The sequence below is a fragment of the Pseudorasbora parva genome, chromosome 23, assembly GCF_024679245.1.
Source record: "Pseudorasbora parva isolate DD20220531a chromosome 23, ASM2467924v1, whole genome shotgun sequence".
In the NCBI taxonomy this organism is placed as follows: domain Eukaryota; kingdom Metazoa; phylum Chordata; class Actinopteri; order Cypriniformes; family Gobionidae; genus Pseudorasbora; species Pseudorasbora parva.
Genome location: NC_090194.1, coordinates 8,164,189 through 8,177,946, shown reverse-complemented (window position 1 = coordinate 8,177,946; position 13,758 = coordinate 8,164,189). Strand labels below are relative to the sequence as shown.

The following is a 13,758-nucleotide window of genomic DNA, read 5'->3' as shown; positions in this document are numbered from 1 at the left end:
GACATGATTATGAATTCCATTATATGAATTAACCAAACATCAACCCATGCATAGTACATGTGCACGTTCCTTTCTGTCACATCAGTATTAGAAGCGAATAAAGGTCTTACGTTCTACTACACACAAAGCAACCATAACGCCTGCCAAAATAACAGTTACTATGTCCTGTAGTAAGTCCTGTAGTGTGTACTATGTCCACATAGTAATTTTGTGTAGTATTAATTAATTATTTAAACAAACATTCACAAATTCTGATTTTTATTTATTTATAATAATCCAGGGTTATTTCAGTTAACTAAAACTGACCTGAACTAAAAAGTAAAAGAAAAAAGAAATTAAAAACATTAACTAAAATTTTTTTTTGTTTGCAACATTTTTCATTTTCTTTCATAAATAAAACTGAAATAAAATAAAACTGTATATTACTTAAAAAAAGCTTTAAAACTGTTTTACTAAACCAGTAAATATTACTAAATATCAATTGGGGGAGAAAATGTAAAAAAAAAAAAAGTAAAAGCAAAACATTTCTGTTGACTTAACTAAATATACCAAATACATATTTAATAAAAAAATAAATAAAGGCAATATAATTATTTTTAGTTTTCACATGACATTTTATTAAAAGAGAGAGAGTTCACATGTTAGCTGGCAGTACATTATTCTTAAAGTTGTAATAGAGGTACTTAAATATTTATGAAGCCCATTCCACTGAAAATGATCCACATTCTTAAAAGGCTTTGTGACTTTTGCCTGTTAAGACTGAATATTCAGCATAAACAACATCTCCTAGACATATTATTTCAAGCTTTTCTGCACACTGCCATCAAGACGGAGTTTGGGGGCTCTGTCCCGCTCCCTCTCCAGATCGCATTTCAGGGACTGATGTTGGTTTCAGACTGAGTTTATCCTCTGCACTTGAGACGGGATCTACAAATACTTTAGGTACAGTAGAATATGTTGAGATCGCTGCTGATGGTGCTACTAGTCCCTGTGACTGCATTTCCCCGAAAGCTGATCCATTTGTCGATGATGATGATGTCTTAATATCTGATATATTATCAGAAGCTGAATTTATCTGCAGGCTTTCAAGCATTGGTGTTGTGGTTGAGGGTATCCCCACCACTGGAGAGGATGTGGCTGGGATCCCCAGGGTTGACACTGTTGGTGTGTCTGTGATGGCAGTAGATGGATTTTCTAATGCCATTGCAGCTTCAGCTTTAGCTACTTCTGCAGCTTTGCTCTCCATCTCCTGCATCCGCTTCTGAACCATCGCAGGCATCAGCTGAACATACGTTCCCATTAAACGGTGATTGGTCCTTATTAATTTACCAGCACAACTGTCCACACAACGCTCCTGGGGAGGAAAAACAAGGGGAAAAGAAGCATTACATGAATGTCATAGTGAATGTATGTATAATGACAGAAGTGACTCGATCTGTACTGCATTAAGAATAACAGGTTTCTTATTCTATTAACTATTCACTTCAAGCCAAACTTCTCTTAAAGGAACACTTTATAGTTTTTGGCCACTAGAGGCCACCTTTTTAAAACAAAGGCGTAGCTTGATGACACACTATTGCCAAAAGTATTGGGACACCCCTTCAAATCATTGAATTCAGGTGTATATACAGATATATAAAGTCAAACATGCAGACACTTCTACAATCACTTGTGAAAGAATGGGTCGATGAATTCAAGCGTGGTGCCATGATAGGTTGGCACCTGTGCAATAATTCCATTCAATTTCCTCAGTACTAAATATTCCATGGTCAACCGTTAATGGTATTATAACAAATTGGAAGCAATTGGGAACAACAGCAACTCAGCTATGAAGTGATAAGTCACATAAAAATCACAGAACGGGGTCGGAGCATGCTGAGCATCACAGTGTGCAGAAGTCGCCAACTTTCACAGAGTCAATAGCTACAGACCTCCAAACTTTGTATGGCCTTCAGATTAGCTCAAGAACAGTGCGTAGAGAGCTTCATGGAATGGGTTTCCATGGCTGAGCAGTATCCAAGCCTTTCATCACCAAGTGCAATGCAAAGCATTTGATACAGTGGTGTAAAGCACACTGCCACTGGACTGGAGACGTGTTCTCTGGACAGACGAATCACACTTCCCTGTCTAGCAATCCGATGGACAAGTCTGGGTTTGGTGGTTGTAAGGAGAACGGTGCTTGCCTGATTGTATTATACCAAGTGTAAAGTTTGGTGGAGGGGGATTATGGTGTGGGGTTGTTTTTCAGGGGTTGGGCTTGGCTGCTAGTTTCAGTGAAAGGAACTCTTAATGCTTTAGCATACCAAGACATTTAGGACAATTTCATGCTCCCAACTTTGTGAAGCATTTGAGATTGCCCCTTCCTGTTCCAACATGACTGTGAACCAGAGCACAAAGCAAGGTCCATAAAGACATGGATGAGTGAGTTTGGTGTGGAGGAACTTGACTGGACTGCACCTCAACCCGATAGAACACCTTTGTTATGAATTAGAGTGGAGACTGCAAGCCAGGCTTTCTCAACCAACATCAGCACCTGACCTCACAATGTGCTTCCAGAAGAATGGTCAGAAATTCTCATAAACACACTCCTAAAGCATGTAAAAGGCCTTCCCAGAAGAGTTGAAGCGGTTATAGCTGCAAAGGGTGGGCCAACTCCATATTAAACCCTACGAATTACGAATGGGATGTCATTAAAGTTCATGTGCTCGTAAAGATAGGCATCCCAAAAAAATTTATCAATATAGTATAGCTTGATGACTCTTGGGAGTTGTCGTCTTCACCTCACAGCTTGTAAAAAAAAAGAATCGGGACAGGATTCGGGCAGAAATCATGTTCATGGATTATTAACGTTACTGTGGTATGAAGCAGAGCATGGCCGAGTGCTGTGGGAGCTGTATGAGGCTGCTAGAGCGATTGCTAACAAGAGACATAATATGTCCCACGGCTAATAAGTGGCACATGGCTCGAGAGCAGTGAAGCTTTTATCATGCCACAGTCGCCACTTCCGCTTCTTCCGGTCAAGCATATGTGGGGTATCGCAGCGCTGTTTTATCAAATTAGATACATTTCAGTGTGTGGAAATTATGTTATAACGTTTTCTGTGGGTTCGCTCCACACCTACTATAAAACACTTTTTACCACTCACTGCAGTAAATTTGATCGATATTAGAATATCATATTAATAAATGCTGAGTGGCTTGTATTGCTAAATTAATTTGAAAACATTGTATGATAGAGAAAATGCTGTATTACTGTACAATAATTTTCTGTCTCCAAACTGTTGATATATAATATATTAACATATAAACATTTAATATATTCAAGCGTTTTTGATATTTCCATGGTTTCCACTAGGGCTGCACGATTAATCGAAATCGAACCGCAATCGCGATTTGGCTTGTGTGCGATTATGAAAGCTCAAATACTGCGATTTTAATTAAATAAATAAATGCCCAGTGTGTTAGCGAAGAGTGGCTCTGTGATCAACGCTGCTCCGTCTGAAAGACTGCGAGTTTAAGTCGCTTATAACGTGCGTTTGAAAAAGCAACACGAGTCAAACATCTTCACAAACTAGTGAAGCGTTCATAAACCTGTTCAGGTAGACGATGCGTTCTTTTCTATCTCAATCAGCACTGCATTATAATACACTTTGTTATTATGAAAAAACCTTTGACGGCTTGAAGAACTCCTCAAATACACCATATTTTGCTGCAGTCGTGTTTATTGTCGTCATGTTTAATCAAAGCGTCTCTATCTTCTGTTTACACCACGTTAGCACCACATCATGGATTTCCTGAAAATGAATGTCAATTACTTCTCTGAGGCAAATGTGGCGTTTTCCGCTCAAGGGCGCCCTCTGGCTTTCAGTATGAATTAAAAACTTTTGAGTAATCCATAATAAGAAAATAATACTTAATACATTTTAAAACTTAATAAACTAAAAAAATATATAAATTTATTGGACAATCCATGTTTTTCTTCAATGTACTTTGTTGTGTTTTTAGTCATAGGCTGTCTGCATATTAGGTAACCCAGCAGTTTTTTTTTTTTTTTGTAAAATAAGTTTTCTGTAAAATATTACAAAAATAATAATAATAATTAGTATTAGTATTATATTGTTATATGTATTCGGACATACTATTTTTTATTTGTTATTATGAAAATGCTATTGTAATTTTTAAAATATTTTTAGCAGTAATAATAATCATAATAATTATTATTAGTCACATTAATATAAAAACACAATGTTATATACACACTTTTCATTTGTAAAAAATAATAATAACAATAATCGCATTTTAAATCGCAATCGCAATTTTACCCAGAATAATCGCAATTATATATTTTCCCCAAATCGTGCAGCCCTAGTTTCTACAAAATAAAAAACACAAACTCAAGGGTAACACGGATATGTCATTGTTCACACGGCCCGTGTAATGGTTAAAATAGCTTATTTCTCTGGATTTAAACATTCTTGGAAACATTTTGGGATAGTGTAAGTACACAAGTCAACAAAATACATAACATTGTTCAAGTGGTTTTTAGGGGGGGGGGGAATCAAAAATCTTACATATCGTGCCTTTAGTACATAAATTAATTTACATTTACACAAGAAATGTAAACCTTTACATTATTTCATTATTTTGTGAAATAATTTCAGTTTCAAATACTTATAAATGATAGAAATGTGAAAATGTTTAAATCTCTGAAATTATTTCACTTTTTTAACAACATGCTTTAAATAGAATGCTGACATTTTGTGCTCCTCTATGTCAAAATATTATAGTATCATGAGTCTATATAATCTCAAATCTTGCTCCTTGTTGTTTTGTGCCTGATGATGCTAGTATGTTCCCTGTCTTGTAATGTAAATGTAAAATAAATGCAGAAAGATGGATGGGTGGACGGATGGACGGATGGATGGCTGAATGAATGAATGAATGAATGAATGAATGAATGAATGAATGAATGAATGAATGAATGAATGAATGAATGAATGAATGGCTCACATCCCCGGGAAACATCAATGAAGGTATCTTAAGTTATTTTGTATTAAAACCCTAAGCAACTACTTATTACAAATCATATTTGCCTCACCTCATCCATTGTCAGATTTCTGTAGTTGAAATTGCTTGTGCATCGCTGGAAGCAGATTTCCGTCATGCGATTGTAAACGAGGAGGAAGTCCCGCAACTACATCACAAAACAGTAAAATAAAATCATAAATACATACAAAACAGGAATCATATACCTAACCAAACTAATAACAATAATATAGCCTATTCACAGATACATGAAATGACTTACATTCCGTAGCTGACCGTCGGGATCCATCACAATAGTGTTGGCAGTAGATATAAAGAGAAATGTCTATATGAGTGCAAATATATTAGATTTAAAATAGATGACATTAAGACACGATATAGAAGAGCGATCGCATGACTTTCAGCAGCGCGCGGCCATGTTTATAATCACGTGACTACAGGACATTTACGTCATGATTAGTTGCAGCGGAAGTTTGCAAGAATCGTTTGTGCTTTTGCATTTTTCCTGTCTTTCATGTCGGTATGCGAAATGAGCAAAAGGAAGCCTTTTTCATTCTTTCTTATTTTATTATTTACAAAGGTAGCTAAAGAGAGTAAAAAATCGTTCTGTCATTTGACAGTTTTTAGCAGGACAAAGTGAAACATTTTCATGACAATTAGGCCTAGGCTACTTGATAAATGTTATGGTATTTTATGGTATATTTTTACATATTCAGACATTCTTTGAAAGAAATATGGATTACATATGAATAAATCCTTATTTTCTGTGCATAGGCCGTAGATACATCAAATAACTTCATCAATCAACCTTTGCACAAACAAACTTTGATTTGTTGTCCTGAAAATCTAAAATATAGCAAGAAACAAGTAGATTAAATATTAGCCTTTAAAGGCAAGAAACAAGAAAGCACATTTAAAGTGATAAACTTACAACATCAACCTCAGAACGGATACTGGTCTTAGCATGCTATTGCACAGACAGAAATTATAACTTGGCATGTGACCTATGTGCTTTAAATATCTCATCTGTTGACAGCACCACCCCACAGTATCCTGTTAAATCTTTTCAGATGTGAAAGTTTTTGTTCTAACTCTAAAAAACGTTAACTGTCCTGTTCTAGACTTTGCCTTGATCTACCGGGGGAGTGATCAAAGCCTTCGTGCAAATTTCTGCGCATCTCGAACTCCCTCTCTGCATTATCATCTCTTTCCATTTCCTTCATTCTTTCTCTCTCCCTCTCCATCTCCTCTGCCTCCAGGGCTACTTGATGACTGTTGAGGTAGATACTGTGACGTGAAACCATGAGGCTGCTGCTCCGGGACGGGAGGGTGACATCAGCCTCGTTATCCTGGTCCATGCAATGCTGCTGGGATGTGGGTTGAGGATGCGTCTGGGCCTGGTGAGCCTGTCTTTGGTATTTTCTCTTTTTCTTACGCTTCTTATTGACAGTCAGATCCAGAGAGGCATAGGACACATCCCCCTGCTGGACCTGTGAGATAATAACCAACTGAATTTTAATGATTAAAGGCATTCAATACAGTGGAAAAAAAATTACAGATTGTACATTGCCTCATTTTGGCATTCAGGTTAAATTGCAACGTAACAAAGGCCATCAAAGGAATTTCGCAATAAGTTGCGCAATACCGGTAAAAAAAAAAGCTAAGCTTAGTCTCAGAAGGTTAACTTATGATATCTTGCATCTCTGATTTTAGTGTTGAAATAGTGTTAAAGTCAACATGAAATGAAATTTCCAACCTACTTTTCTTCCCAATTCACCCTTCGCCGGGAGTTTGATTGACAGGGGATCTGACCAATCATAATGCAGAATCCGCTATTTTGTTCGACAAAGCATTCAGGAGTTAGTAGATTAACGTTGGATTTAAACTTGAAAAATTATGCATACTGAGGTATTTTTCGTGGTTGAAACAAGATTTCTTCTGAAGTTCATTCATGTTTATTTGATGCTATAAATTAGAAGGAAGAGATGATCGTTTCATTAGCAGCTTTAACTGAGGCGGTACAGCAACCTGTCATCACGCATTAAAGAAACACAAAACGGTATTTATTGTTTACATTTCTTTAATTGTTCATGTTTCATATCATAACCTGCTCTGTCCTTTCTGTCTGTGCGGTGTCAGTGTCTTTTTTGCTCTGCAATGTATTTTTCACTGCGTGAGAACGTGTGGCGTAAGAGCACCATAGCTTGTCGAACGTAGCAACAGTAACTAAGGGGGCGGTGTATGGAAACGGCCAGTTCAAGACAAACATTATTTTCCATTAATTCCTCCCATAGGAATTTTAAAAAAAGTATTTGTTAAAGAATTATAAGCTATGAACCAAGCCAATCAGCTACAAGGTGAATCATAACATTACAAACTTTAATTTAAAGCAAAAAATTTAATTCCTGTACAATTTCATGAAGCATTACGAAAAGCATAATCAAGTAAAAAAACAATAATACTATAAGAAAGTTGCTGCATTTATTTGTTATTATTTATTATTTTTTAAGTACAACCAACTTGGATATTTAGGTAAATTTAACTTAAATTACATACTGACTTAAATTCTTTTTAAAAAAGAGGAAAATTGCTTAACTTATTTTGATGAGTTAAAGCAATTTAAAAGCATATGTTGTCATAACTAATTAATCAGATTTTATTTTTACAATGTACTCAGTAAAAAAAAAAAAATATATATATATATATATATATATGAATTTATATATAATATATAGTTAATTGCAAAATATGCATATATATTCAAATATTTTTGTATTTTAAGAGCATAGAGACTGGCTCAATTATATAATTTGCTTCATGGGAGTGTGTGGCGCTAAAGAGCTCTTTTGGCACGTTTGCTTTAGTGACTCTATGTTTGGAGGAATTTTTTGTTGTTAATATCGTTTTTTTTAAACACTGAATTCCACTGTTAAACAAGATTATTTTAAAAATTAAGTTGAAATAATGCAGGCTAACAACTTCAACAGAAGCAAATACTATATATTAACAACCTTGTACACTTTTTACTTCTGGAACCCGACTATTGGGAATTAATCGTTGTCGCTCTCGCATCTGTGCACATCTCCAGAGTTTTTGATTAAAGATGTACAAAGGCTCATGAATAATAATAAAAAGATGTGCATTGTGCACAAATAAATAGTTTATAATAAACTCTGCAATATTCCCTAAAAATATATAAATGGTCAATTTTGATTTCATATTGAATTTAGCTTACCAAAAATGCGTCAGTATCTTGCAGAAATACCTTTATTGCTGCTCAAGCCTTGAACATTTAGCGAGCGAGCTATTAATGTGGCGTAATGAAGCCTTTGACACACATGCTGCTGAAGAGTGGTCTGAGAACTCTGACCACAGCTGCGTTCATTAAAAGACACACTGTTGTCTGTCAAATGTGTGGGAGGGCATGCTTAAAATAGTTATCGTGTGTATGTGTGCATTCTCACGCAGCCTTTGTGAATGTTTTGAAATTGAATGCATCAAGTCATTGAAGTGATTATGAAAAATGTCACACAATGTGACACAGGAAGTTCTGCTTTTTCATTTTGAACGTGTTGAAAATATAACAGATAAGCAACATATATTACTTCATTTCATTTTCATTCAAGTATATCATTTAATAGTTTCTGCATAAAACAAGAAAGAGAACCCCAAAATAAATCCCACATATTAAATGTTACAATACTGTTAAGAGTTGAATGTGCAATAAACAACAATAACTAACCAATAACGAAGAAACAAAGAAATAGATGCATATATGTACTGTAAAGTATATATATATATATATATATATATATATAGATAGATAGATAGATAGATAGATAGATAGATAGATAGATAGATAGATAGATAGATAGATAGATAGATAGATAGATAGATAGATTCATACATACATACATACATACATACATACATACATACATACATACATACATACATACATACATACATACATACGTACATACGTAAGTAAGTAAGTAAGAATAATGAAATAAATCATTGTTTGTATGGATTTTTGCTGATTTTTTTTTTAATAAAAACACTAATGAAGTGTACAGAAGATGTTTTTACAGTTAATGGTGAACTCGTTGTTTTTAAAATATATTCCATGCATACTATTGTACAGTATAGTGGCCAAAATTGATAGGAATATAGACATATTTATCCAAATATTTTTTAAATCAGTTATAGATTTTGTAAGCATATTGCGTAGTTGTGCTTGGAGTCCACAGTTTTATTTGTGATAATGTGCGGACATCATTTTTGGCCAGGCTGTCATACAAAGAAATTATGAACGCATGCAAAAACAATCAATGAATGAAATATTAATATTTTGTATTTAATGTATGTTTTTTTATTGTACGCTTTGTGTTTTTCTATGCATGTTTGTTTTGCATGTTTTACAGGCTTTTTTTATCATTGTAAAATTAAACCTGTAGCAGTAGTTTGCCTTGTTTTTGCCAAATCATTTTGTCAGATACATACCATGACCAGGTTTAGTGTTTTGTTTTTCCCTCATATTTAATATATATATTTAAATATCTATATATTCATATTTTAATGAATTAATTGATCTTATAGGGTCATTACAAACAAATATCTCCGTTTGACCACTACTGTAGATCAAATGTCAGCAATTTCCATGTAATTTGTTGGAAAACATACCTTTAATCCCTGCTTTACTGTGCTTGCCTGGGACATTTGTTCATAGCACATCTCCGGAGACATTTCAAAAGCTCCTGAACAAGCATTAAATGCATTGTACTGTCATCATGACATCTTAATTATTAGCATAGACAAGCATTGGATTCTTAAAGGGATTGGTGTTGGTGAGCTAAACCTACCTCCTCCATCTATACAGATATTCCCATAAATAGGATTTTCCTGTCTTTCCATCTCGTCATCCTCAAACCTGCACAACACATAACCAAAATGTATTTATGATTCAAAGGGTTGTGCTGTGGAAAATAATTATTACATATTAAATTTTTCAAAAATTGTCGGTCAGAATACACACTTGCATAAAAGATGAATTTAATTCAAACAACGTGCTGATCATCACCTGTAAGACTGAAGTGAATCTCGACGTAATGGCTCCTCTCCATAATCAAACATATTTTCATTAGCTGATAAAAATGAAAAAAGATACCGTTTGTAACTGTGAACTTAAGTTGTTTTGAATTTCTTGAAATGCACCTTTTTTATGTAAAAGTAAAACCGTATAAACATACCTGCAGAGATTTTTCCCTTTCTTCTTAATAAATAGAATGCAACATTTAAGCAGACAGATATCAGCAGTCCAATAGATGTCAGAGCAATAGCCACGTGTTCATATATGCATTCTGAACATAAATAGAGAGTTAAATTACAGGTCATGATTTGATAAATATTCTTATACATCTTATCTAATATTACAAACCGTTACAGTAATTTTGTTTAATCCATTATTGCTGTATAAACTGCAAAAAAATCCTTGAACCTTAAATCTTTAATTACATTTTTTAAATATTAACATAAAATAGCTTTAAACAGATTTGATCTCAAATAGTGTATAATCACAAATCATTCTTGTAAGATGTTTGAGTTTCCGGAGACGATATAAACCTGAAAGAATTTCATGAATCTACCAATATAATTGTTATCACCCAAATCATTAATGCACTTCTCTAATCAGTTCGTAAATTAGTATTATTAATCACTGTTTTGTGCCAATTATTTGCTGTATATTTTTTCTGTATTATTTAAAAGAAGGTTTAATATACCAGGGTTTAATTTCAACTCAACTCTTAAGCCTTAAGAACAGAAAATGACTGAGAGCCACAGAATAAACATGCAAAAATACAATTAGAAAGTGCAGTTTTAGTCTGCCATTATACAGTAACCTCTACTGAGACAAACAGAAAAACCTTTCATTTAAACACAATGTGTTAGAAATACCCGCAGCAGAGAACATTCACATACAAGTGATAAGCATGTTCTTTCTCTCTTACCTGACATCCTGAATTTTTAGGGTCAAACGTCCGATAAAGCCTTGTCTGATAAAACCTTTCACCTGTACGTGAGCATGTTCAACGAGAAGTGCTCTAGAGTTGTGCTATTTTTATCATCTTTAGACGTTTTTCGGTTACAAACAGGAAACGTGGCGGCTACCTTTCGTTGCAAACATTCACATGACGAGTCTTCATTGTGTAGTGTCATAAACCACTCACTGTTGTTCAAATGTACATTGGAAGCATTTCACCCATATCATTGTGTTTAATCAAACAGATAAATACTTTTCTTAGAATTGTAAAAATTATACTCTTATTAAACATACGTTTCTAATCTTGCATTGATCTGTTTTGAGTGCAAAATCTTGCTGTTATTTAAAAAATTAAGTGAAAAGTAAGGATTCAAAACACTGAGTGGGCTGAATGTTTAGATTAGTGGTTGATCAATATGAGTTTTTTCGAAATGGCAGTTCTTAAGATTTTAACTTCTATCTTGAATATTGTATTACATCCTTGAAATTAAATGAAAATGTAACTGTACAGAAATGCAGAAGTGGACAAAGCACACACATCCATTACTTGAGTAAAATAAAAGTACTACTGGTTAAATATGACTCTATTACAAGTGAAAGTAAAAAGAGATTTTAACTTAAGTAAAAGTACAGAAATACTTGTTTTAAAAGTACCTAAAGGTGCAGTGTGCAGTATTTATGAGAATCTATTGACAGAAATGCAATATGATATACATACACTGTAAAAAAATAAAAACGGAAAATGTACTGGTAATTTTCTGCCAGTACATTATCCAGTAATTTAATGGTAATTAAATTAACCCTTAAAACACAAACTAATGCAATGTGTAATTCAAAATACAATTACATATATTTATATTTATACAGTACATTGTGCCCTATTTTTACAGACTTTTTTTTACAGTTTATGTTTTCAGTGGTGCATAAAGACCTTACATAATGAACCGCTATGTTTGTATTACTGTAGAATGAGCCATTTCTATCTACATACGCCGCGGGTCCCCTTACAGTGAAATCGCCATTTTGTGCGGCGTCATGTTTCTACAGTAGCCCTAAATGGACAAATTTCTCTACAGAGCACTAGTCACTCTCTACTTTCTCCGACAACAACATTTTTGTCCTGTGTCAGCCACCGTAGCTTCTCTATGTGCTTCTAAAGGGAGGGGTGAGCTTTGGGCGGTTGCAATTCACAACCTCGCTGCTAGATGGCACTAAAATTCCCACACTTTTTTAATGTTAACAGACACATTATTTTATTATTTTATCATGGTGGTTTAAGCCAGTCAGTAGTGCTCCATCCGACATACTAGCATATGACTACCTTAAATTAATTTCAGTACTAAAGTTAAAAGCTCTTTACAAAGCTGCTGTCACTTAAAGGCAGAATGCACGGATCACTCATACACATCCGGTATTCTCTCAACAGACATAATCAACTTTATTTAAATACTTGCCAAAATGAACATTTTGACATAATTTTGTCTGTTCAAGTCAAAAAAAAAAAAAAAAAACACACACACGAGACGTCTTTCTCCCAGACGTTTAAAAAATGTTTACATTTTATGAGACACACATCAAGTGCATGCCAAGTTTGCCAACTAAACTAATCTATAATCTTTTCAGATAACTGAAAGATTATTTCTTACTATGACCATGGGTGCACATACTGCCCAGAAGAACGTTTTCTTTCATTTAGCTAAACTGATCGATAATAAAACAATTAAAATAAATGTGTGATTACTGATAGGCTGTCTGAAGAAAAACAAACAAACATGTAAAAATGTTATTATAATTTTCATAATATAAGATAAGATAGAGTGCAATTTTTCAAAAGAAGTGCTATATTGAACTTGACACACACTTTCTTATGTGAGTCAAAGAAAAATATATATAATTTCGCACATTTTATGTTTACAATTAACTTTTATTTTTCTCATACACCCTTAGTATAATATTAAACATAATGAAGTACAATAGTGTATTGGATGCATGATTATACAGTGCAGGATCTAAACACTGAAACAATCAATCCTTTTTTCTGAATTTTCCATTTCCGACCACAATAGCGAGAGCAGGAAACGTCCTTCTGCGTGAACGTGTCTCTTTTGTTGTAGCAAAGAACCACAATGCACAAAACTCTACAAAAAGCATCTCTGTCTCTCTCTCTCTCTGTGTCTTGTTTTCTATCTGTCTTAGCACATAGACACTCTCTATCCGGCATATGTCTCTGTTCATAAATCAGAAATGCCTTTTATTTTGTAACTCCTCCCATGTTAATTGAATGCTTGTTCTCAGGTGTTTTAAAAACCCTAACTTTGTTTTAAGAGCATAAACAGAACCAGAAATGCAGCCTAAGTTGCTTTAAGCACCATATAAACAACCACCATCTGTGCTGTTATTGCAAGTTATAATAAATGGTGACCAGAGTCTGCACTCGTTTTTTGTTGATTAGCCCAATACAGTTAAGGATACATACTGTCTCTGTTGGTCACTGTCTGATGTGGTTTTGGCAGTTGGTTTGTTTCGACTATCTGAGGTGTAAACTGAGGTTTTATGAGGCCTGAAACAGTCAGTTAGCCTTTGCTTTGTTAACAGTTCATGAAGCCACAACATGAGGTCCACATTAACATGTAGGCTTCATTTCAAAGGTATTTGATTCTGATAGCGCTCACT

General features: G+C 34.2%; 2 protein-coding genes across 2 annotated transcripts; both read right to left on the bottom strand.

Moving 5' to 3' along the window:
- Positions 1–596: 596 nt before the first annotated feature.
- timm10b (translocase of inner mitochondrial membrane 10 homolog B (yeast)) lies at positions 597–5,480 on the bottom strand. Its single transcript, XM_067433867.1, has 3 exons — positions 5,308–5,480; positions 5,098–5,193; positions 597–1,354 (listed from the first exon to the last, which is right to left on the bottom strand). Exons 1-3 carry the CDS (start codon positions 5,332–5,334, stop codon positions 824–826), a joined length of 654 nt encoding a protein of 217 aa, XP_067289968.1. The 5' UTR covers positions 5,335–5,480; the 3' UTR covers positions 597–823.
- A 69-nt stretch (positions 5,481–5,549) lies between these two features.
- Positions 5,550–11,183, bottom strand: LOC137062912 (uncharacterized). The gene is made up of 6 exons (XM_067433866.1): positions 11,054–11,183; positions 10,295–10,405; positions 10,126–10,189; positions 9,908–9,975; positions 9,729–9,802; positions 5,550–6,535 (listed from the first exon to the last, which is right to left on the bottom strand). The coding sequence occupies exons 1-6, from the start codon at positions 11,058–11,060 to the stop codon at positions 6,149–6,151; spliced, it is 711 nt and encodes a 236-aa protein (XP_067289967.1). The 5' UTR covers positions 11,061–11,183; the 3' UTR covers positions 5,550–6,148.
- Between the last annotated feature and the right edge of the window lie 2,575 nt (positions 11,184–13,758).

Bases quoted from the DNA above. Each gene is read 5' to 3' on its own strand.
- LOC137062912 (XM_067433866.1), bottom strand. The intron at 9,976-10,125 runs GTGATGATCAGC...TGTGTTGTGCAG, and splicing joins GATTCACTTCAGTCTTACAG to GTTTGAGGATGACGAGATGG. The intron at 6,536-9,728 runs GTATGTTTTCCA...ATTATCTCACAG, and splicing joins CAGTAAAGCAGGGATTAAAG to GTCCAGCAGGGGGATGTGTC.
- timm10b (XM_067433867.1), bottom strand. From the start codon at position 5,334: ATGGATCCCGACGGTCAGCTACGGAAT. The intron at 5,194-5,307 runs GTAAGTCATTTC...TTTGTGATGTAG, and splicing joins CCGACGGTCAGCTACGGAAT to TTGCGGGACTTCCTCCTCGT. The intron at 1,355-5,097 runs GTGAGGCAAATA...TTTCCTCCCCAG, and splicing joins GAAATCTGACAATGGATGAG to GAGCGTTGTGTGGACAGTTG.